The sequence below is a fragment of the Callorhinus ursinus genome, unplaced genomic scaffold (genome assembly GCF_003265705.2).
Source record: "Callorhinus ursinus isolate GAN/ISIS: 27379988/994484 unplaced genomic scaffold, GSC_fseal_2.0 scaffold17, whole genome shotgun sequence".
Taxonomy (NCBI): Eukaryota; Metazoa; Chordata; class Mammalia; order Carnivora; family Otariidae; genus Callorhinus; species Callorhinus ursinus.
Window position 1 is genome coordinate 30,793,724 of NW_027397079.1, and position 25,498 is coordinate 30,819,221.

At 41.2% G+C, this 25,498-nt stretch overlaps 1 protein-coding gene across 2 annotated transcripts in view; it reads right to left on the bottom strand.

Moving 5' to 3' along the window:
- Nucleotides 1-1,191: 1,191 nt before the first annotated feature.
- The window catches only part of FUT10 (fucosyltransferase 10), a 74,791-nt gene continuing 50,484 nt past the window's right edge, over nt 1,192-25,498 (bottom strand). For both annotated transcript variants that reach the window (XM_073902443.1, XM_025886104.2), the window contains 2 exons: nt 12,221-13,056; nt 1,192-1,911 (listed from right to left, as the gene is read on the bottom strand). In XM_073902443.1, coding sequence (XP_073758544.1) covers nt 1,687-1,911; nt 12,221-13,056 — 1,061 coding nt within the window. In that variant the 3' untranslated portion in view covers nt 1,192-1,686. The remainder of the gene's footprint in view (nt 1,912-12,220; nt 13,057-25,498) is intronic.

The following is a 25,498-nucleotide window of genomic DNA, read 5'->3' on the forward strand; positions in this document are numbered from 1 at the left end:
AAAACTCATTTAATATACAATTTAAAATCTGGTCTGTAACAAACACTCCCCCTTTCCAATGCTTTCGCTTTGGATATCATCAGGAAAAAAATGGCAGAGATAACCTACTTTCTATCCCTAATACTACCCAAGAAGTATGCTTCTTCCTCCAAAGAGCTTTCTTCCCTTGAAAACCATGCAGTGGCTCTAAATGACTTGCTACTGCCTGAGTAAAAAGTTCTACAAAATTAAACTTCTTAATTTTGATAAATAAAGAACATTACTCAGAGAAGAACTTCAATGACCAGCCCAATCGCTTCTTTGTAGGTGCAAAAACTAAGGCCCAGGGAGGTTAAGAGAGTTGTACTAAATCATATTCAGTTAATGGCAGTGCTGGGATTGAGAAAAATGCAGTCATTGAACCTTCTCCCACCCAGCAATGTGACCTTTCTTGTTCCTGAGTGAATGTACTGGTTTCAGTCCTCATTCCCCCTGCACAGCCAGGGAGAGCTCTCCTCATGGAAGAGATTGCGCATGGCTGGTACATGAAGGCACTGGCCTGGGGGAAAGGGGTAGCTGGCACCATGGGAGCTGTCCTAAGTTTCATCCACACGCCACATCGGGGACATGAGAATCAGGGACTCTTCCGGTCCTCGGGAGCTGACGTCTTTCCACAATAAAGAGCACCAAAGCCAGGATACGTCCGCTAGCAACAGGCTTTAGGATCCTCTAAAAGCCTCCCCACCCCCACATGGGAAGAAAACGCGAGCCAGTGTTGTCTCCTTGTCTTTTACGGAGCTCCAGTGGATGCTCCCGACAGGACAGCCGAAACTTCTCTGTGACAGGATCAGAAATGACAGGGAATGCTCACCCACCAGAATGGGCTGCCCACTATTACAGGCTGTACATCATCCTACACAACACAACCAGAGTTCCTGGGGGCCATTCACTTCCACTCTCACATTGATTGGACGGTACAGGGTGTCCGGCCTGGATCACAGGATTATTACTCTGTTCTGCAGGATAAGGGACCATGGGGAACATCTCACTGTTCAAAACACACAAGGAGGAGGCTCATCTTCATAAGACATTCTACTTCGGTGGGGGGAAAGGGGGGGAGGAGGCAGGGCAAGATGAAAAGAAGAAAGAGAGGTAGTAAGAGTAAGAAGGCAGACAGACATACGTTCTTCTGACTTGAAGAGAAAAAGCGGATAAAATTCACACAGCTTTTATTACTCACTTACATCCCTGGAAACCAACAGATGGAATCTCTCATTGCCAAGTTCTAATGCATTTCACGTTCGTGCTCAGCATCAGGACACTGGGCTTGCCAAATACTAATAAACTGCAGACAGTGAGGTGAGTATCAAGAATCCACAGCTCCGCCCTCTGCCTCGCTTGCAGGGAGGGAAGCACTCACTCCACATTAGCCGAATTTCCACAAAAGGGGGCAGGTACATGGGTCCAGACATGTAAATGGAAGGTGACCATAAGAAATACTTACTTTTTTAGTATAAAAAATATAGAGGTGACCCCTAAGGGCAATTCACATCCATTATCTGAGAGGGCTCATTATGAGTACTGCAGCAAGTACTTCTTATCCTAAAGGAGGGTCAACAAAGTAGCTATGATAGTCATGTATTAAGGCAACCTAGAAAATAAACCTCAGGAGAGCTCTAGTCTATATCATTCTGACACTTGTAGAAATTAGTCCTTGAATACCAGGGCCCAAAACTCTTGAGCTGAAAAATTTTTATTCCTATCAACCAGCCACCTTAGTGCCTGGGCTTCTTTCTTGGATTGCTCAAAGCTTGGTATCCACATGTCCCGCAAAGAGCTCCAACGTGGAGCCAGAGATGAGAAAGCAAACACCGCAGGCTCCGGGCAACTCAGGTGTGTCACGTCAGCCTTCCACCTTTTGGGTGGTAAACCCTGTGTTGAGAGAAAGGAAAAAAGAATTAAATATATAAGAAAGCACAAGTCCTGGGTTCCTGTCTCAAAATAACAGAACCCAACATATACTTTTCCTTTTAAAGCAAATATCTTCACTCCATAGTGACACAAACAGTCGCCTGCTAAACATTTTTACCAAATTCCAGAACACAGGAAAGAAGGAAGAGATTCTACAATCTCCATGAAAGGAGACGTCTAATTCTGAGGATTGGCAGTTAGGATGGTTTTAGATCTCTTGACATTAACACTGGAAGTTAAAAAGCAATGGTAAGACTGATGAATGTGAACATTAGTGGGGAAAGCTTTAAGGAAAAAAAGCATACTTGCATAGCCTCAAAATACCTCGCCCCAAATATTTATTCGTTAGACATAGGTCCACAAATTGTTTGATAATTCTGCTCTCAAGGAGGTGGAGCTTAATTCCTCTCCCTTTGAGCATGGCCTGGACTTAGTGACTCACTTAATAGAAAGGGAAAACTAGTAAACTCACAGAGAAAACCTAGCAAATACCACCTTAACCAAATGATCAAAGTTAACATCATCAGTAATAAGTCACATTGATATGATGTGTCCCCTGATACGGTGTGAAGAGAAGGGCCCTTTCACCCTGCAGTCATATTCCCCCAAATCCATAACCTACATTTTAACATGAGAAGACATCAGACAAATCCATGGAGGGATAGTCTACAAAAATATTGCTCTTCCAAAGTATCAAAGTTCTTAAAAATAAGGAAACTGAATAGCTGATCACAGTTTGGAGGAGACTAGGGAGACATGAGAGCTAATTTCAATTTGGTATCCTGGATTTGATCCTGGAACAAAAGATAACAAAGGATTTTAGTGGAAAAACTGGTGAAATATGACTAAAGTGTGCAGGTCAGTTAAGAGCAGTGGGTCAACATTAATTTCTTAAGTTTTGACAAACGTACCATGGTGATGTACAATGTTAACAATAGGGAAGGCCAGGTGCGGGGTGAACAGGAACTCTGTACTATCTTTGTAACTCTTCTGTCAATCTAAAATCATTCCAAAATTAAAAGTCTTTTAGAAGGCGATGCAAAATGCCTCCAAATTCTAGGAAAAATGGATAGTTTACACTCAGCTAAACTATTGCTTAAATGTTAGAGTAGAATGAAGATATTTCAGACATCCTCATGTATCCCTTCTCAGGAAGCTGTACGAGGGTAGGATCAAACAAAAGAGCAGAACTAAGGAAAAGGGAGACAAGCATGCAAGAGATGTGTCAGAAAAAGATAAGAAAGGATAATCCCCACGTGCTGGGGAGGGGAGCGCTCAGGCTGGTGCTCCACGCGAGGTGGCGAGGGCAGCCAGCATGCTGGGGAGGCTCAGAAGGCTCTGTGAGCGATTTCTTCAACAAGATGAATGAATTGGATGTCTGGTAGATCTGAACATCTTCAGAGGAGAGTTAAACAATCAACAAGGATTGACTGAGTGATACGTACATATAAAAATAATCAAACAAGAAGGCAAATGAGAGGGAAACAAAAAGCTGTCCAGGCGAGGGAAACAAATCACAGTACACTACATGGTTCATCTCAGAATAGCAGGTGCACAATCATGATCACATAAACACTGAACATCAAAAAAAAAATGAGTGTATAAGCATGTTATTTAGAAACAATGAATAAATACCAAAATAATTAGCTAAATGTGGTGGTAAGAGATTGCCACTGGGGAGGGGGGAAGGGGAAAATAAAAGACTGCTCTTTTTTAAACTAACTTTGCAGAATTATTTAATAGTTTAAGTTTGTGCATATATATCTTCTAAAAAATTTAACTCGAAGATAATAGGGCTTATAATGTGTTAGATTTGTAATAATTAGAATCTTTACCCATCAGGAATTTAGAAAGCAGAGGAGAAAAATCAATTTGGAAATACAATAATTTGGGTACCAACCTACGGTTGGATCAACATATTCTCTCTTTGTTAAACCTCCCATTAGAAGCATATTAGAAGATATTAAGGTGTAGCCTGAAAAAGAGATGACTAGAATGCATATAAAGCTTTCTTCAAGCATCTGAAGGGACTCTAAGTAGAAGAATGAATTAACATCCCTCTTGGAAGAGGGACAAGGATACAGTTTTGCTCAAATCCTCCCTGCTCTTAGGGACCACTGACAAACGATCATGGAGTTTGGCTTCCAAGGGCCTGGAACTAGAGCACAGTTTCTTTACCAAGACAACACTGAGTGCAGAACACAAATCCAAATAGCAAACCACTAAGAAATGCTAAGACTAAAAATCTGGGAAGTCTAAACAATAATATAAAATAATACAAAAAAATTTTTTTTCAAAAAACCAGAAGTAGGCTCAAACTGGGGTTACTTTAGCCAGAGTTCATGGCTAGGTAGAAATTGTATTTAGAGCAAGAGTAGAACAGAATCAAGTAAGGAGAACCCAAAGTGATTACCATGAAACAACTTTTGAGAAGCCATTGCTCACATTTATTGACCGATAGGTACAGATGCAAGCCTATAACCCATTGAACTAAAGAGTCAGAAGCTGGTAGCTAAGAATGGACTAGAGAAGGGAAAGTGTTCAAAACAAAGAACAATATAAATGTCAAAACTAACAGAAGATAAAATGGGCTGCCTTAAAAAATAATGAAATTGCCAACACTGGAAATGTTCCAAGATCATTAGCAGATGACTTGTTCATGATACTTGAATCACCAGTCAGCTGGTAGCCATTCTGACCACATACTGTTGGACGGCCTTCCCAACCCTGACCTTGCATAACTGTTTATATGAGAAAGCCAGTAATAATACTCTGTTTCCTTGCCTGCCCACTCCAGAGTCCATTCAACAGTGTACGACAAAGTTACATCTGAGGTGATATCACAAAGAAAAGAATCTTATGAAATGGACACTTAACTCTAGTGTTCTTGTAGAAATATTTCATAGTACAACCTGAAGGAAGTGTGTTTGATGAAATAGTTATGACATTTTAGAAGTAAGTAAATTTCAGCATCCCAAATGGACTTTCCAGCTGCGGTTCTGGGCAGAAAAACAAGCTGTTTCTAAAGTATGATTAACAAATATTTTGCTTCCAAAGAGGACATGGCTCTTATTTTAACAATAAGGACAAAGTCAAATAAACTATAAATTCATAAATTTCCTTGAGCCCATCAGGGAACTGAAATCACACAGCAACCAAGTAAACTGAATTCCATAGTGACAAGACCCTCTAAAGAAAGATGGATACATGATCTGTTTAACCTTTGACAGAACACAGGAGAAAGAGGTGGTCATCATACAAATAGGTAGTAAGAAGTGAGTTAAATTTTTAACAAATTCTTAAAGGTGAAGTATGGGCTACTATGCTGGTTTGGAATCCCTAGGAGCCCCAGAACACAAAAGAAGAGTTCAAACCCACTCTAAAGCTCTTTCCCAAGGACCTCCATCAGTTGCCCAGAAGAAAGATTAGGAGCAGAACAGAAAACTGAAAATATTTTAAACTGAATTAACATTAATGTAGTAATCTAAATTTGTAGGAGGTAGCTCAAGCAGTGATTAGAGGGAATTTTATAGCATTAAATACGTATATTATAAAAGTATAAAGGCTTAAAATCAATGACCCAGTGTCTACCTTAAATTTGAAAAGAGCAAATTAAGCCCAAATTAAGAATAATTAAAATAATAAAGAACAGAAATCATTAAGATATAAAGCAAAATAAAAAATGATGAAATCAAAAGCTAATTATTTGAATAGATCAATGAAATGGATAAACTTCTATTTAGATTAATCATAAAAAAGACACAAATTAATATCAGACATGATGGAGGTGACATATAGACACTACAGACATTAAAAGAATAAAGGAATACTAATAATGGTATGCCAGTCAATTTCACAGCTTGAATAAAATGAAAAAAATATTCCTTCGAAGACACAATCTACCAAAGTTCACTCAAAAAGAAATGAATAAGGGGAGCCTGGGTGGCTCAGTCATTAAGCGTCTGCCTTTGGCTCAGGTCACGATCCCAGGTCCTGGGATTGAGCCCTCCATCGGGATCCCTGCTCAGTGGGAAGCCTGCTTCTCCCTCTCCCATTCCCCTTGCTCTCTTGCTGTGTCTCTGTCAAATAAATAAATAAACAAAATCTTTTTTTAAAAAAAGAAATGAATAAGAGGAACAGCTTTATATCTATTAAAAACAATTCAATTTATACTTAAAAACTTTCCCACAAAACAAAGAACTACGGATTGATGACTGACTGGGAAATCTAACAAAATATGTAAGGAAAAAATAATACTAATTCTACACAAACTCTTTCGGAACACACAAGAAAAGGAGTTCCTGGGTGGCTCAGTCGTTAAGCGTCTGCCTTTGGCTCAGGTCATGATCCCAGGGTTCTGGGATGGAGCCCCACATCAGGCTCCCTGCTCTGCAGGAAGCCTGCTTCTCCCTCTCCCACTCCCCCTGCTTGTGTTCCCTGTCTCACTGTGTCTCTGTCAAATAAATAAATAAAATCTTAAAAAAAAAAAAGAAAAAGAAAACACAAGAAAAGGGAACGTGAGACCAGCATTACCATGTAAGAAAACTAGCCAAGGCATTAGGAGAAAAAGATGGAACTGTATACCTCATGAATGTAGACGCAAAAATTCCTAGCAAAAATTTTAGCAATTCAATTCCAACAATAAATAAGAAGGATAATACATTATAACCAAGTGAAGTTTATCTCAGGAAAGCAAGTCTGTTTAACCTTCAAAAATCATCACTATAACTCACCATTAAATAAACTAAAAAAGAAAAACCATATGATCGTCTCAATGGATAGAGAAAATCATTTGACAAATTCCACATCACTCATGATAAAAATCCTCATAAAAGTAAGAACAGAAGGAAATTTTCTCAATTTGATAAAGGGCATCAACCAAAATCCTACAGTTAACATCATAAACAATAATGAAAAACAATATTTTCTCTCTATGACAGGGAACAAGACGAAGACATATGGTCCCAACAGTACTATTCAAAATTGTAATGAAGGTCTTAGTGCAGTAAGGGGAAAAAAAGAGAAGACATTAAAGGCAAATAGATTGGAAGTCCGGGTAAAATCATCTTTTTTTTTGTAAATGATATGATCATTTATGTAAAAGAAATCCTAAGAAATCTATAAAAAAGATACTGAATTAATCAGTGTAATTAACAAGGTTGTAGTCCATGAAGTCAACATATAAAATCAATTTTACTTCTATGTACTAGCAGCAAATAATCAGAAAATACAGTTTTTTAAAAATAGCATTTGCTATAGTATCAAAAAATGTGAACTACTTAGGGATAAATTTGACCAAAGGGTTATAAAAAAAAAAAAAACCTGTACACAACAAACTACAAAGTAATGTCTAGAAAAATTAAAGAAGACCTAAATAAATGGACAGATCTATCATTCTTATGGATTAAATGTCTCAATATTGTCAGTTCTCCACCAAATTAATACATACACTCAACGCAATCCCAATGAAAATGCTATTAAGCATTCTCATATAAATTGGCAAACTGACTCTAAAATTTATATGGAAAAGCAAAAGACCTAAAATGGTGAAAATAATTTTGAAAAAGAACGAAGTTGACACTATCTCATTTCAAGACTTATTATGAAGCTACAGTACTTAAATATAGGCATATTTACCACTCTAGAAATTAACCCATAGATAAGGCCAATTGAGTTTTGAAAAAAAGCCAAGGTAATTCAATCATGAAAAAATAATCTTTCCAACAAATGGTGCCAATACTATTGGATATCCAAATAAACAAACCTCAACTCTGACACCATGCTGCATTACAAAAATTAACTGTAAGTTGGCTATAGACCTAAGTGTCTTGCTGGACAAAATTTCTAGAATAAAATAGAAGCATATCTTAGTGACCCTGGGTTACACAAAGATTTTTAAAAGGACACAAAAAACACAAATGATAAAAGAAAAAAATGATGAGCTGGACTTCATCAAAATTAAAAACTATACACTTCAAAAGAGACTGCTAAGAAAATGGAAAACAAAGTGCCTGGGTGGTTTAGTTGGTTAAGTATCTGCCTTCAGCTCAGGTCATGATCCCAGAGTCCTGGGATCGAGTCCCATGTCAGGCTCCCTGCTCAGAGGGAGCCTGCTTCTTCCTCTCCCTCTGCCGTTCCCCCTGCTTGTGCTCTCTCTCTCTCAAATAAATAAATAAAATCTAAAAAAAGAAAATGGAAAAACAATCCCAAAACTGGAAGAAAACATTTGTTGTATAAAGGATTCTTACAACTCAAGATTAACAACTAAATTTTTTTTTAAATGAGCAAAGATTTGAAGAGACATATCCCCAGAGAAGACATTGATGGCAAATAAGTCATTAAAAGATACTCAAAATCATTAGTTACTAGAGAAACACAAATTAACTCACAGTGAGATACCAGTATGCTCCCACCCTAATGGTAAAAACTAAAAGACTGACCACACCAACTGTTAATGAATGGAAATCTCATACAATGCTGGTGGGAAGGTAAGATAGAGCAACTCTGGAAAACAGTTTGATAATTCCTCAAAATGTGAAACATACATCTACTATATGACCTAGCCATTTCGTTCATAGGTATTTACAGAAGAGGTATGAAAGCTTAGGTCCATACAAAGACTTGTACATAAGTGTCATAGCAGCTTTATTTGTAACAGCCAGAACCTGGAAATAACTCAGATGTCCATCAACAGGTGAATGGATAAGGACATTTTGGTATGTGCAAACTACAACAATAAAGAGAAACTACTGATACACACAATGTTGTGGATGAATGTCAACATTATCATATGGAGTGAGAGAAGCCAGGCACAAAAGAGAATCATTACATGATTCCATTTATTAGAATTCTAGAAAACTGACTTAGCTTCTTTGTCAAAAGTGACAAAAAGCAGATGTAGGCTTGCCTAAGGAAGGGTTCAGAGAGATGGATTAAAAAAGGACGTGGGGAAACTCTTAAGGAGGACAGAAATGTTTGTTATCTTGATTGTGGTGATGGTTTCACAGGTATATGTCACAATTAACCAACCATACACTTTAAATATGTGCAGCTTATTATACATCAATTATACCTCAAAGCTAATTTTTTAAAAGTTTATCCCAATTCTGTGAAGTTATATCTGTGATGATTCCACATTATATCTCCTATGATAGCCTTTTTGAGGACAGGATCATTCATCAGTAAATATTCTTTAACTGACTAAATTAATTCATTCAATATTGAAAGACTTTCCCCTACATAAATAAAGTATACAACACAGAGTACAGGCCTACTTGGATTCAATAGGTGCAGTGGACAGCCTGCAGATGGCCCCCAGGATTCCTGCCTCCTGGTATTCATGCCCTTATGCATGGTATCTGTCACTAGCTTCCAAGCCATAAAATACAGCAAAGGTGAGAGAATGTATGTGATTATGTATACATGATCACATACACACCCATTGTAGCACTCTCACTCCCTTGCTGGCTTTGAGGAAGCAGGCAGCCAGGGTGGCAAAGCCAATATACCAAGGAACTGTGAATGGCCTCTAAGGGCCAAGGGCAGCCTCCAGCCTCCAGCCAGCAAGAAACTGAAGCCCTCAGTCCTACAGCCTCAAGAAACTGAATCTGCCAACAAGCATGTGAGTTTAGAAACAGACCCGTCCCCAGTTGAGCCTCCAGATGAACACCCAGCCCTGACTGATACATTGATACCAGGCTTCCACGAGACCCACCTAAGCCATGAACTAACCCACAGAGACTGTGAGATGACAAATGTGGGTTGTTTTAAGCCACTAAGTTTGTGACAATATTGTTTACACAGCAGTAGATAATTCACTGGGTCTGTGTGGAGGGAGAGCAGGGGAGGAGCAGAGTAGCAAAAGGGGAAATGCATTCAATATTCTTATCTTATCTTATCTTATCTTATTTTCTACATCCAAGTACAATGATTAAGTTATTATCAACCACAAGATAAAAAATAATCGGAGTTAGAGGAAATCAAATTATTTCTTTTAGCTCTACTTTGGCTGAAAGAGAAAAAGTGAAGAAACATATAAGTAGCTTACTTTAAGGCATGCCATATGTAAGTTGTAACACAGCTTGTAAAACAAATGAATAAATGCAAGTGAAAAGGACTGGTCAAAAACCCTTTAATTTACTTCCACCGTATATTTTGTTCTGCTTTTCAATAATGAGCACATTAGCATTTAAGAATTGTAGCACAATCATTGAAATGCAAGCAAAGCCTTTTAATCATCTTCACTCACCACCCTTCTGGGAGGAATAAGAGCTTGCCAGAGGACAACCTACTCCGTCTACTTCTCTTCAAAGACTCCAAAGAGAAGGACATTCAATCACACCACCTTCAGCACCTTCAGGCACTCTGAAACACCATAGTTAGCTGTCTCTGTTGGAAATGCAGGAATATATGTATTCTCCTATGATTTTTAAAAGCTAGCTACCGGTGTTGTTGTACACTCTTTTCCAGTCCCCAGCAATCATTCCAATAGGGCGTCCGTGCGGTGCAGAGGCAGTTAGGGTTTGTGTAGTTCTCTGGTTTTCTGTGACTATAATCCCCAAGCCTGGCAAGGATCGTGATAAGTAGCCCGGGCAAATCATCACCGTCAGAAGTTCTGTTTTCTGCTTTGATAGATTTTCAGAAGAAATAATTGGGATACCATGGGCAATTAACGTGGTCTCTACTTTCTCTCATGTTTTTTGCAGTGTGTGGATTTTGGTTTATGCTGTAATGTGGCCTTATACATTAGGTTAAAAAGGAAGTCACTGGAAATCAGGATGTCTGAGAAAAATGATATAATATTTAGTGTTCGTGCTGCTGACCAAGATACTTGGCTTAAAATAAATGATTTTATGAGTAAAAATTTGTTATATAAAACCAGATAAAATAATTTAAATTTTTATAATAAAATGAGGGAAATGATCTTGCAAACATTTTTAACTTGTCTAAACATACACATATTTAGAATATGAAAGCCTTATACAGTATACATACAATACACAAAAATAATTCCACATACTGTATAGGCTTATGTCTGACCTGAAATTAATATGCTAGCCAAAATCAACATTTCAGTATTTAGCAAAAATTATTTGTCTTCAGAGAATTTAGATAAATGTTATGTGTATATGGAAGTCAGGCAAGGGAATGATAGGTGATGGCCAAGTAGTATATGTGGGCAATCTCATTTTTTTTTTTAATTTCAAAAGTAATTGAAACTAATCTTCCTTTTTCTTTCAGTAAATTACCTTTTAACAAATTTAGTCATATACAAAGTGGGGCCATTCCTGGTAAAAATAAGTAAAGGAAGCAAATAACCAAATGTTAAGAGCATCAAGAAATTTGAAGGCATTACTAAGAAATTTATTTTTATTTTTTCTTAAGCAGGCTCCAACGCAGGGCTTGAACTCATGACCCTGAGATCAAGATCTGAATGGAGATCAAGAGTCAGACGCTTAACCAACTGAGCCACCCAGAGACCCAGAAATTTCTTTAGAATACCTTACGAAAAAGAAATCTTTTAAGGATTATCCATCATTATTTGAACATTTTCTCTATATTAATAAGCATGTGTGTGCCAGAAAGATAAAGAGCAGGGATGAGAGAGAGAGAGATGTTAATTGATTGCATACATGAAATGAAAATAAGTTTCTTTTTTTTTTTTAGATTTTATTTATTTATTTGACAGAGAGAAAGAACAAGCAGGGGGAATAGCAGAGGGAGAGGAAGAAGCAGGCTCCCCACTGAGCAGGGAGCCAGATGTGGGGCTCGATCCTGGGACCCTGGGATCATGACCTGAGCCGAAGGCAGATGCTTAACTGACTGAGCCACCAGGGCCCCTGAAAATAAGTTTCAAAGAAGCACCTATGAGGCAAGCTTGTAAGGGTCTGGTAGAAAACAGAGCAGTGATGGAAAAGTTAAAGGACTGACCATGTGGATGAGATTCAGAACTCCCAAATTTTTAATTTTTTTGGCTTTCTTCCCTCTTCTGCAGCCTGCTTCTATTACTGCCCAGCAAGCACCTGCAGCACGATGTCCTCCAGAAGAAACAATAAAGGGAAGGTTAAGGCCTTCAGGAAGAAGAACATGACTCATAAACTTCATGACAGTCCTCCAAGGAAAGTAATGGAATATTCATCTCCCTGCAGTGCCTGGCTTCTCTAATGGGAATGAAGACTTGTGTGAAGAGACTGTGACAAAGGATGCAAAATGGCAGAGACCATCAAGATGGCCCTCCTAGCGCCTCTCTGCCAAACCTCCATTTGCTCACCTTTTCCAGAAGCCGGATATTATCCCACACCTTGCTGCACACCATACACTCAAATGCATCGATGTAGTTGTCCTGGTGGACATCTTGCACTCCCCATTTCCGTTCCCTGAGTGCTGTAAGAAGTCGCGGATTAGAGACCTCACCCTTCAGCTTCCATTCTATGTAGGCCTCGTATAGTCTGTCATCATGATCCAGTTGTCTGATGTAACTTGCTAGTTCTCTAGGGTGAGCAAATTCTGATACGAGAATAGCACTTCTATTACTCGGGAGCCAGTCTGCAATGCTGGGGGATCCATAATACACAGGGACCACCCCCAGTTTCAGAGGTCTCCAGAACTTCTCAGTGATGTAGTCATCACACACTGCGTTCTCAAAGGCAAGAATAAACTTATACTGTGCGATGATCCTATAAAAGCCATCGGCATCCATAGAGGCTGGATTTTTCAGCTGCTGAGGGAGATCTTTGTTTCGTAAACACTCACCATAGGAATCGACCTCGATGTAAGTCATCAGCTCTCGAACATAGCTGTCCCTGTCTGACGGTGTGTCACAGTCTGACTGGACGTACACCAGTGGAGCAAGTCTTCTTCGAAGGTTGTTTTTGGACCTCAAAGGGACCAGGTATCGGCGTGACTTCAGGACTTCTACACCCTCCAAGTACTGGGTGGTCAGGGGCAAGTGGGAATGCCGGCTGAACGTGGCAGTGTAGTTGAACAAGGTAATGACTGGCTTGTGGAAGAGCTTATAATTGTTTTTTGGAGACTCTTCATGAAAAAGGGCCCAGTCATGATGGGCTTTCCGAGGCAGAGGTAAGCTATCTATATTAAAGTCAGTGCCTAGAAGAAGAAAAGAAAATATTAGTACGTGCAAAAGAATTTTAGTGTCCAACTTGGAGTCTACCTGGTAAGATTAGAATACAGAGAAGTCTGAAGCTACAAAGAAGCATGTCACAGTGTTGGCAAAGTGCCTGGCAGTCAATCGTGACTCATTCACCCTAGAAACTGCTCAGGGAGAGGAGCACCAAGGAGAGGGACCCTCTTTCTGATTTTATGTTAAGAGAAATGGGAGTAGTGTCTAGCCTGGTTCTAAAGGGAGAATTTATTCCACTGCCTCTGGCAATTGGTTTTTCTTCCCAGAAGTGTTGTCTAAGAGAGGGCAGGTGAAATAAAGAGATATGGGGGCCTGGGTGGCGCAGTCGTTAAGCATCTGCCTTCGGCTCAGGTCATGATCCCGGGGTCCTGGGATCAAGCCCCACATGGGGCTCCCTGCTTGGCGGGAAGCCTGCTTCTCCCCCTCCCACTCCCCCTGCTTGTGTTCCTGCTCTCATTATCTCTCTCTTTTAAATAAATAAATAAATAAAATTTTTTAAAAAGGAAAGAAAGCAATCGACAATTCTTATAAAAAAGAAAAGAGCGAGAGAAAGAAAGCCAAAAAGGGGAAAGCAACCAGCCTGGCAGAATGGTGCACTGAAAAAAAAGTGAAATCATGCAGAAGTTGCCAGAATAAATATGCAGGATAGATTTTTTTTTTCATCCAAAATGATCGATTTCAACAAAGTGCAGTGAATCAATCACAGTCAAAATGGTAGACAAGAGGCTTTTAAAGACAAAACAGCTGATAATAGCACTATGCTACAGACCACTGCAGGATGGACATGAATTAACCAGCACATCAAGAAATAAAGAAGGCATAACAGGATTATAATTATGAGTGATTCTAGCTTCCACAGGATTAATTGAGAAACCTTTGAAACATGATCATGTGCAGACAGAAGTGATGGATGTGGTGAACAGATGTTTCCTGACAGCGTGGATGGAGACTCAATCAGGAAGACGTCATTTCTATAACCGAGAAACAATTAAGACAATACCGCAATATGTAACACCAAATTTCTAAAGTGTTTCTGACACTGAAGATTCTGTGGCCCCTGATTTGAGTTTTTAAATATAAGGAAATGGCCAAAAAAAAAAAAATCCATCTGCCACCCTTCACTGGGGGGAGAAAAAGGCCCAAATAAATGCTTCCAATGGAATAAAACATATTCTCTGGTAGAATTCATAACAATTAATTATTTCATGCTCATGCACACTCTCTCAAATAAATATATACTCTTTGGTGCCAACAGTACATCAATGAGAAATCAATTAATCAAGAAAGGCTTTTAAACAATTAAAGACTGAATAAAATTATGTTGGAGGACATATACTGAGCACAGAGAAGTTGCTGAACAAAGTATGACTGTCTTGATACCAGGCTTTTATTCTCAATGATCAGGAATGGAAGACTAACATATAAAAGTGGTTATGTATTCATTTACTTAGCATTTGCTATATTTGCCCTTTAGCATCAAAAAGAATGCTCATCTACACACCTGCTATGTAATGGCATATAGAGTTAAGTGGTCAGAAAGGTTAACAGACAAATGTGAAGACATGAAAGAGAAGCGAATTTGAGGAGAAAAGCAATTTATTGCATGAAGTGGTTGCTGGTCAACTGGTCAAGGATGGGAACAGGAACCCACCCACTTGAGTTAGAATGGAAAGTTTCCACTGAAGGCAGAACAAAAATCCAGGTCGTTTGCCTGGGATAGGAAGAACTAGAGTCCAATCCACAGGAGTCAGACGAGGGATCAAGATGTAAGATTAAGATTGGAGGGGTATGCGGACGCCTGGGTGGCTCAGTCAGTTAAGCTTGTGCCTTCGGCTCAGGTCATGATCCCAGGGTCCTGGGATCGAATCCCACAACGGACTCCTTGCTCAGCGGGGAGACTGTTTCTCCCTCTACCTGCCACTCCCCCTGCTTGTGCTCTCTTGCTCTCTGTCTCTCTCTGACAAATAAATAAAATCTTTAAAAAAAAATTGGAGGGGTATGATTAAAACAAAAGTGGGTCTAGAATTGGGGGGGGCAGGCACAGGTGTCTTGAGGGAGTGACTCAGACCTCAGGGGCTGTCCGCTGCTGCTATATGGCACATGCGTGATTCTTTCTTTGCCTCACCCTGGGTGTGCCACAGCAAAGACCCAAAATGCAGAGCAGGGAAGCAGCAAGACACAACGCCTGCCTCCTGTGCTTTGGAGAATGGAGAGGGCCTGGGTTTCATCTCTGCTCATCCACATCAGTAAAGTGTAACAGGCACTAAAAATGGCCATGTGTAGACCTTTCTGTGGCCAGTTTCTAGGTCTGCTCAGATTGTATTGATAATATGAATAGGACTTGAAACTAGTACCAATTATGAGCCATGAGCCCTTCATTCATTATAACTAGGAGATGAGAGCTTACCAGCTCATTATACCTTCAGCCAAGTTGCTACTGGAACCTCAATGTTGGAAGGAAGGGAAGAAGATCACAGGGTCCCTTCCATATGCAATCTATGGTGGTAAAAGAAGCCTGCAGAATCTAAGCAAGAAACATTTATTTATATTCATGCTCTAAAAAAAAACACAGCTAACTGAACATGATAAAAATATATGTAAAAATAATATAAATAAATAAAATCTTTGTTTAAAAAGGTGGGGGAAAAGAACACAGCTTTTTTTTAAATGAGTGTGAGGTTCTCGTACATCCATCTGAATTCTGTTTAGTTTGTAGGAGTGGGGTCATCTTTAAAAGTGGGGGAATGCCTCTTTAACAGAGAAGCAAATTATGCCATTTGCAACGACATGGATGGAACTGGAGGGTATTATGCTGAGCGAAATGTCAATCAGAGAAAGACATGTATCATATGACCTCACTGATATGAGGAATTCTTAATCTCAGGAAACAAACTGAGGGTTGCTGGAGTGGTGGGGGGTGGGAGGGATTGGGTGGCTGGGTGATAGACATTGGGGAGGGTACATGCTATGGTGAGCGCTGTGAATTGTGCAAGACTGTTGAATCACAGATCTGTACCTCTGAAACAAATAATACATTATATGTTAAAATAAAGAAGAAGAAGATAACAGGAAGGGAAGAATGAAGTGGGGGGAATTGGAACGGGAGACGAACCATGAGAGACTATGGACTCTGAGAAACAAACTGAGGGTGCTAGAGGGGAGCGGGAATGGGGGATGGGTTAGCCTGGTGATGGGTATTAAAGAGGGCACGTTCTGCATGGAGCACTGGGTGTTATATGCAAACAATGAATCATGGAACACTACATCAAAAGCTAATGATGTAATGTATGGTGATTAACATAACATAATAAAAAAATAATAATAAAAAAAAACAGAGAGGCAAGTTAAGAAGACCTAACTTTCCAGAAACATTTCCCATTATTTGTTACCTTAAAAAGTATTTCCTAGCTACTTCCCTACGATACATACATAATACACACAGACATACAGATACACCCAAAATCACATTAAAATAGGTTTTTTTATTTTTTTTATTTATTTTTTTTTAAAGATTTTTATTTATTTATTTGAGAGAGAGAGAATGAGAGATAGACAGCACGAGAGGGAAGAGGGTCAGAGGGAGAAGCAGACTCCCCGCAGAGCAGGGAGCCCGACATGGGACTTGATCCCAGGACTCCAGGATCATGACCTGAGCCGAAGGCAGTCGCTTAACCAACTGAGCCACCCAGGCGCCCCTAAAATAGGTTTTTTTAATCAGATTCTTCCAAACTAAAATTTTCTGGGAAAGATTTAAAAAATATGGGCGCCTGGGTGGCTCAGTCGGTGAAGCGACTGCCTTCGGCTCAGGTCATGATCCTGGGGTCCTGGGATCGAGTCCCGCATCGGGCTCCTTGCTCTGCAGGGAGCCTGCTTCTCCCTCTCCTCCCCACTTGTGCTCTCTCCCACTATCTATGTCTCTCTCTCTCAAATAAATAAAATCTAAAAAGAAAAATTAAAAAAATAAATAAATAATAAAAAATATGGCATTTTGCCCAGTGAGCTCCTCCCCTAAACCTACAGCTTCAGATTGTTAACACTTGAGAATACTGAAATGAGAACCATAACAGACTTAAAATACAGTTGACCTTTGCATAACACAGACCTGAATGTCATGGGTCCACTTACATGTGGATTTTTTTCAATAAATACAGTATACAGTACTGTAAATGTATTTTTGTTTTTCTTAATAACATTGTCTTTTTTCTAGCTTACCTTATTGTAAGAATATAGTATATCATACATATAATATACAAACTATGTGTCAACCAACGGTTTATATTATCAGCAAGGCTTCCAGTGAACAGTAGGCTATTAGTAGTTAAGTTTTGGGGGTCCAAAGTTAGACCCAGGTTTTTGACTGTGTCGGGGGGTTGGTGCCCCTAACCCCAGCATTGTTCAAGGTTCCACACTGTTCTTCACTGAGGAGATCATGGTCTAGAATGAGTGACGATACTGAACAATGTCTATATGTGTGACTCAGGAAACAACTGAGTTATTTTGCTCTTTCCAACTCTAGGGCACTGCCCACTGTAACAAGAGTTGGAACACGGAAAGAAATAAAACTCAATGACACCATGGTGATCCATAAAAAATGTGACTAACTTGCAGGCGATGAGCTCACTAGTTGCCCACAGTCATCTTCACTCCCTCTCGTATTTAACAACTTTGGATTCAAACTTTCATTTCTCTGGGTGATTTTGTGTTTACTGAATATTGACAAATTTATTTGTTCCCTTAAATAACAGCTGACACATAGATCTTAAGCACTAAAGTGCACTGTAAAGGGAATTGCAACTTGGAATACAAATGGAATAAAGTTAATGCCAGCAAATGAAGCCAGATTGCTAACTACGGAGCTGTAATTTGAAGTGGCAGACAAGCAGAAGAGCGACAGTACTTTATGATATGTTTATGGACTCCTTTTCTTCTGCATGGGCATAGGTTCTTTTTTTATTATTCCCACCCAGACTGGTGAAAACAGAAGGCAACATGTATTAGTAACCCCACTTTACTAACAAAGTTGGAGTCATTTATCTAGAACTCAAAACCCCTGGTGGGGACCAGAATTTTCAGACCAGCTAACGCTAAAGAGCCAGAAAGATCACTGGCCCCTGCTACAATGCTGATTCTTTTGAATGACTTGCTCCTGGCACTCCCAGGCACACCCACCAAAATATTACCCAGCTTAAACCCAGCCCACTCGGGAAGACACATGCCTTCATCAGGAAAACAAAAATGCCCCCTACCCCAAAATGTCCTCCGGAGGTAATCCCTGTTTTTAAAAAGAATTCTGCCCTAAAACTGTGCACCCCATAAAGAGTACCCCAATAGAGGAAACTAAAACTTTGGGGAGAAAACAATTTAGACCATATATTAATATCCATTATTTGCATGGTTCATGGCTATTTTAAAAGCCCATTTCACATGAATTTTCTCGACTTACCCACACAACCCCATCAGGTCTCTTATTTTCTCTAAGGTTCTGAGGGTTAGCTAAAGATGAGAAGGAATGGTGCTGGCCCATGGGAAAGACCCCGATCACCACAGGTGAAATTCTAACCAAAGGCCATCTAGGCGCCCGCCATAGACAAGCCTCTGCTGGTTGCCTGGTTCCAGCCAAGTCGGGGGACAGGGAGCAGGCCACTGGACTCCAAACACACTCATACTAACTTCTAGACTGGTATTCTCCCTTCTTCTCCCACCATCTCTCTTCATGAGTCCTTCTGCCTGCCCTTAATCAATTTTGCATCATGGAGCCTTCTCTCAATTATACCTGTTCAATTAAGTATCTGTTCATTCTGCCCCCCTGGGCCTGGAAATTTCTCAAGGTCCCTTACTGGGCCTGTGCTCTAGGCCAGTCGGTAACTCTGTAGCCCCTTCCTGGCAGTGAAGGGCCTGAGGCAGGAATACAGAGTCCCGAGGACCATATGCCTCAACACTCAACGGCTATAAATCAATCTAACAAGTGTTGAGTGTTTTATCCTTCCACCTTATTCGTGGATTTTTTTTAAAAACGTGCAAAGCCACAGTTCACACCAAATGTGGAGAACACATATTCAAAATCTACGTGGTTTTCTGCCCTAAGGCATGATTCTTGGGGCCTGGCACAGGGTGGAAGGAGAAGGGAGATGTTCTCCTTCATTTGCTGACAGCCTCACCTCACCCCCCAAACCTTCCCTTCCACTCACTCAGCACCACCCCAGGTGAGACACCATTTTCTCTTCCTCTTCCACTCCTGGCCTGTCCCGGGTCTTGCCCCTCCCTGTCCCCACTGTCCAGGGGCCTCCTAAAGCTCCTGAGTTCCTCAGCTGAGAGTGCCCACCATCCCTGCCGGCATCAGCCTTTAGAGTCTTACAAAGGAACCTGCGGCTAGAAGGCCAAGCTCAAATTGAGAATTCTCCGGTTCCTGAGTTCCCACCTAGAGTGCAGGGGTGCCTGCACCCCTTTCCCTTCCACCCCCAGCTCTGAGCCACACCGTGAGGGACCCTGTGACACAGACTTGGACGCCTCAACCCGCAAGTCCAAATTCTGTGCTGACAAAAACTCCCTCTCTGACCAAATTTAATCAGGCTCCTCTGAGACCTCCTCTCGCCACACCTCACCATGGCCGGCCACCCCGCCCTCAGCCTGCAGAGCCCAGATTCGGCAAAGAATCCTGCCATGTTGGTTTGCTGATAATCCCCTGCCTGCACCTGATATCTGACCAAGTTCCTCATCCCCTCACACCTGATGTCCAAGTCCTTGGCCTGCCTCTAGCATGAATCCTAAAGCCAGTTTAGCAAACAGCTTTCTGCCCCTACTATCCTCTTAGTAACCTCCCATCCACTGACGGCCCCATGCGGCTGGTTGGCTAGACATCCTCGGCTGTCTTTGCTGCATTCAGAGTTGAGCTCAGTTCTAGACTGAAATCTCTCTCCTCTACTACAGTAGCTCGAATAAAATCTCTCTTAACAAGTATCCACTGTAAAACTTCTCTTTTACATTCTACACCTTTGCAGTCACCCCCTGGTCAACCTTGAAGCCCAGGGGTGCCATATTAGCAGCTTGGGAGGATAAACCAGAGAAGTGGCCGATGCAGGCTCTGGAAGTGGCCTCTGCTTTGGCCTTTGGGGCAGGGAATTCTGGGGTCTTGGTACTGGGAGTGTGATGTCTAAGGGGGAGGCATGGGCTCTGTGGCTACAAGGGCGCATCGGACCTTAGTCCATGAACTCCTCGCCCTGAATGAAGGGGCACAGCTGGACAAAGCCTGAGTGGATCCCTCCTGGCCGAGTCTAAAAGCCCCATTGCCCAAATTTAAGTTGCCAATCATCCTTCCCAAGTACGGTTGCTTGGAGGTTAGAATTCATGCTCTGGCATAACAGGAACAAGGACACAAATTCAGATTTAAAACCTCTGAACAATGACATCCAATGTGGTGGGCAGGAGAAGGGGCAGGAGGGATGATTACTTCTTCCTTTTAGCATATTCCCCCAAAATGCTTCCTTTTCAGTGATTTATTCTAAAATATGCCAACATGACTGTTGTCCCATTCCCACTCAGGTTTTAACCAAACCTAGTTACTGATAGATCCTAAATTTATACTCTATCCAGATTGCTCCCCTGAGCTTCAACCAGATATCTAAGAGCATGCTAGAAATATCGACTTGGAAAACCCAGAGAAAATCACCAATTACCATGCCCTGACTAAACTAGCCACCTTCCCCTAAAGCCCGATCCTTTTTGTGTCTTCTTTTTCTCCACTGACATTACCACCAAGGTTGGTTTGAGCCTCTTAGAGAAAGCTAGGTGCTCTACCTTTGAATATAACCCTTTCTTTGCTTTTTCCCTTTTAAAATACATGTCAGGTGCACAGAATTGGGTTAACTATAATCTTTGGTACACGGAACACTTACTCCAATGAGCCAAGTATAAACTTACAGAAATTTTCGTTGCTACAACACACAACTCCAGAATGTATAAAGGAGCTGCCACCCAAAGCACATGGCCCAGAGATCTGAGCAATCCCTAAAACTTTCGCATGCTAGACCAACACTATATGTGATCAGACAAAGTTGCTTTTTACGAGCATTTTTTTCCTGGAGTGACTTGAAACATACCAATTACAAATTCCTATGAGAACAAAACATCATGCACGTGGAAGATTTTACTCTTTTTTATAAAATTTTTTAAACAATTTCCACCAAAATAGATCCATGAGTCGATGCTTTATATAAATCCATCATGAAAGCAGAGAATTTAAAGATTTTATTTGTTTATTTTTAGAGAAAGAGAGTGCGCTCAAGTTGGGGGGGGGGGGGGGGGGGGGGCAGAGGGAGAGGGAGAGAGAGAGAGAGAATCCCAAGAAGACTCCCCGCTGAACACAGACTCCAAGGTGGGGCTTGACCTCACAACCCTGAGAACACGACCTGAGCTGAAATCAAGAGTCAGGCATTTAACCAGCCGAGCCACCCAGGCACCCCCTGAAAGCAGAGAATTTAAGGCAGAGACCCTCTCTCGGGTGGAGACTAGTTTCTTCCAGATACGCTAAATGTCCCCTAATGGACCACACATTCCTTTGGGAATTGAAATGCTAGGCTTAGTATTACAATGGTTTTTGCCCAAGTTTACAGTACTCTCAGCTACAGCGGGGTTCACAGAAAGCACAGAGGGACCTGAGCTCTTTTTTCTAAAAGGAGGTCATGTTAGTTACTGGCTTGTTAGTTTCTCAGCTCCATTCCTACCTCTGTGTGTTTCGCTCTGCACTGAAGGGGGCGGACACCCTGCAAACTTCATTTCTCAGGATCCATCCCCTGCTGACTGGCTTGCATTTAGGTCCTGCCAATGGAGCACTGTAGGGGGACTGGGAAGTAGAAGGGCAAGAAGGAGCCTCTTCCTAAAGGCCTCTCCTGTGGCACAGAGAGCAGTTAAGGACCTGGGAATGTGACTGCATCAAGTTGCAGTGGAGACGCCAGGCATGTAGACTTTGGGGACAGCCACGGTGGCAGTGGCAATGACCTGGGAGTGCCAGCTCACGGGTTCCTGCTCACCTCCAACAGCGGGTCCTTGGACACCACTGTCCCACACTCTGGGTAAAACAATCTCCCCCGGTGCTTCTCCAGCCCAGGGGTGGTAGCGGTCTCCCATTATTCATTCTGCATAACTTGCCCTCCCTTCCTTTGCTCCACTAGCCCTTAAAAGCCTTCGCAACCAATCCCCATAATAAATTCCCATTGTCTAAAACACCTAGAGCAATTTCTTTTTCCCTATCAAACACTGATTAATACAGAAGTCCATTTCAAAATCTTGAGACTCCATCCGATGGCAATTTATTATTCCAGGTTCTGTTGCAGGTTTTTTCTTGCTCCCTTAACTCCTGCTTTTCCTAAAAATACTACGTTTCTTCACAGTTCTCACCCCCTTGTTATCACCATCCCAGCCTTCCAGTTCCCCCTCTCCGTTTATTTCTCTCTCAGTCCATCTGGTGAGAATGGGGAAGGAGAAAAAAATGCAAGCCTCCCGTTTAAGAAGGGAAAATACAAAATCAGAAAATGAGGCTCCCTTGACGAGAGGAACCATCAAATTATTTGAAACCAAAAGCACGTGGCTCCTTCAGGTACTGTGTTGTAAATGCCTTCTCCGAGCTGCTAACTAAAACATACAGAATACTGATGACCCACATAGCTACAAGGAAAGGTGAGGGAGAAAGCCAAGACCTCCAGTAAAACTCCATTTGACCAAATTCCACCTTTTGTCACAAACTCCAAATCCTCTCCACTGTGTTTCCTGACCTTGATTGTAACAGAGATGAAGACTTTCTTGTCGCTGCAGATCTAACTACAGAGCCTTTTACTCGTCGGAAATGAAAATTTCTGTGGCTAAAAGATGTTAAAGCTCAAGAAACAATGGGCATATTGGCTAGCAACGGCTCATAAATCACATGTATTGCTAATTGCCTCAGCCGCGGCCAAACTCACGGTGGCCTCAACGAGTGTGTTCTCATTTCCTGCCTCGGATTAAATCATTTGCTTCATGAAGCTCAAAGGACTTCCAGTGCTTGAGATAACTCTACAATTGCTAGCTCCCTGCTACTTTCGTCTGCAATAAGCTTAACAGCAAATTAAGGTACTTCTGACAGCGTCTACACCTAAACACAAAAGGGAATTCCATTTCTTCCATGGTAATAATTAGAACAAGTGAGAAGAGGAAGAAGGAACCAGAGCAGGAGTGACAGTCTGCAGAGCAGCCTAAGGCACTGCCCTCCCCGCCCCCACCCCGGGAGACAGGAGCTGCGGTGTCACCCAGGGCTTGTTGACAAAGCCACTTCAGAGAGTTCTCTGCTGAAGCCCTCACTTGAGAATTCCATGGCAAGGCTACATAACCCTGGATTAGGGTTCGTGATCTCTCTCAAGGCATGTGAAGAATTTATTCTTCATTATTAAAAGCCACATTAGGGCGTCTCTGGGTCTCGCATTCTGATTCGATTGTAGCCAACATACCTGGAGACAGGAGACACAACCACTGACTCAGAGAAGCGGGGCCACTCCTAAAAAGCAAGGTTTTACTGAGTTCTGCTATTTGGAAAGCATTAAACTGGGAACTCTGTGGCTTCAAAGATGAACAAAATAAGCTCCAGGGATCTTATGATTATGAATGTAAATGTTAAGCCATTAGCTGAAATTCAAAGTAGAATAACAGCAATGCAAATAGCCCTAGCAGGAGAAAGAATGGAATAATTATTTCTGACTGGTTAGAATTTGGGGCTGAACTGCTTATAGGTACATAAAAAAAAAAAAGCAATTAAAAAAATAAATAAAACTCAATTATTAACTCAAGGCAAACAAGTAATCAGTGAACTAGCTGGTTCATCTATGAATATCATTTGCATAGTCATAAAAATGTAGAGTGAATACTGATCTATCCAATACAATAATATAAGTGGACGGCAGGGATACGAGATCGCTGAGTGAGCGAGTGGAAGAGGGTAAAAGAATAAACCCTCAACTTCCAAGACAGAGTCCGTAGATAATGCCTAATACTGAAAAACCATTAAATAGTCCTGCCACCATGTTATTTCGAGATCTGGGGGTAACAACCAAAAAAGTCATCAGATATATACAAGTCTTGAGTGGTTGGTTACCTGAAGAGCTAACTCCTTGCTCCTCAAACTGGAGTATGCGTAGCTTTGATAAAGACTAAAATAAAGTAAACAGAAGATTGTATAGGAGAAATGTCTCCCTCTCCCATGTACCAGAAACCCAGGTCCCTTTCCTCCATTAACAGTTTCTTGCATGTTCTGCATTTTTTAAAAAAATGCATAGATGGAAGGAAAAAAAGGAAGGAAGGAAGGAAGGAAGGAAGATACCACATTTAACTACATCTAGGAAAAATAAATTATAAGATGTACCATTATTTTTTGTGTCACGAAGAAAAGTATTTCCAATTAAACTATGATCTAGTGCTTTCTTAGAATTTTTATTTATACTTATTAAAAGAGCTCTTTTAGATTTGCTTATATATTTTTGTCATTTATCACTCTTGTGGATACTCAGAAAAATATGTCAAATTGGTTTAAGTATCTAAAATATCTTCAGATTCAGAGTCCAAGTCCTTGAATCTTTCTTTTTTAAAGATTTTATTTATTTATTTGACAGAGAAAGACACAGCGAGAGAGGGAACACAAGCAGGGGGAGTGGGAGAGGGAGAAGCAGGCTTCCCGCTGAGCCAGGAGCCCGATGCGGGGCTCAATCCCAGCACCCTGGGATCATGACCTGAGCCGAAGGCAGACGCTTAACGACTGCGCCACCCAGGTGCCCCTCTTTGCATCATTTTTGAATCTTTGACATCTGTGGTTTTCAACACAGTGTTTCGCTCCGAGTCATTAATGTTGTTAGCCATACAGCGTTGCTTCAAAGTATGCAGCACCTTCATCTCTGGGATTTTCTTCCAAACCACTGACCCCATTCCTAAGTTTTGATGCCAATGCTTTCTTGGCATTACCAGAAGGTGTCAAAGAAAGTTTTCAGACAGGGATGCCTGAGTGGCTCAGTCAGTTAAGTGTCCAACTCTTGATTTTGGCTCAGGTCATGATCTCAGGGTAATGAGATTGAGCCCCGGGTCAAGCTCCATGCTCAGCAGGGCATCTGCTCTAGATTCTCTCTCTCCCTCTGCCTCTCTCCCTCCTCCTGCTTGAGCTCTCTCTCTAAGATAAATAAGTAACATCTTAAAAAAAAAAAAAAAATTAGAGACACCTGGGTGGCTCAGTTGGTTAAGGGTCTGACTCTTGATTTCGGTTCAGGTCATGATTTCAGGGTTGTGAGATCGAGCCCCGTGTCGGGCTCCATGCTGGACTTGAGATTCTCTCTCCCCTTCTCCCTCTGCCCCTCCTCTCTCTTTCCCTCGAAAGAAAGAAAGAAAGAAAGAAAGAAAGAA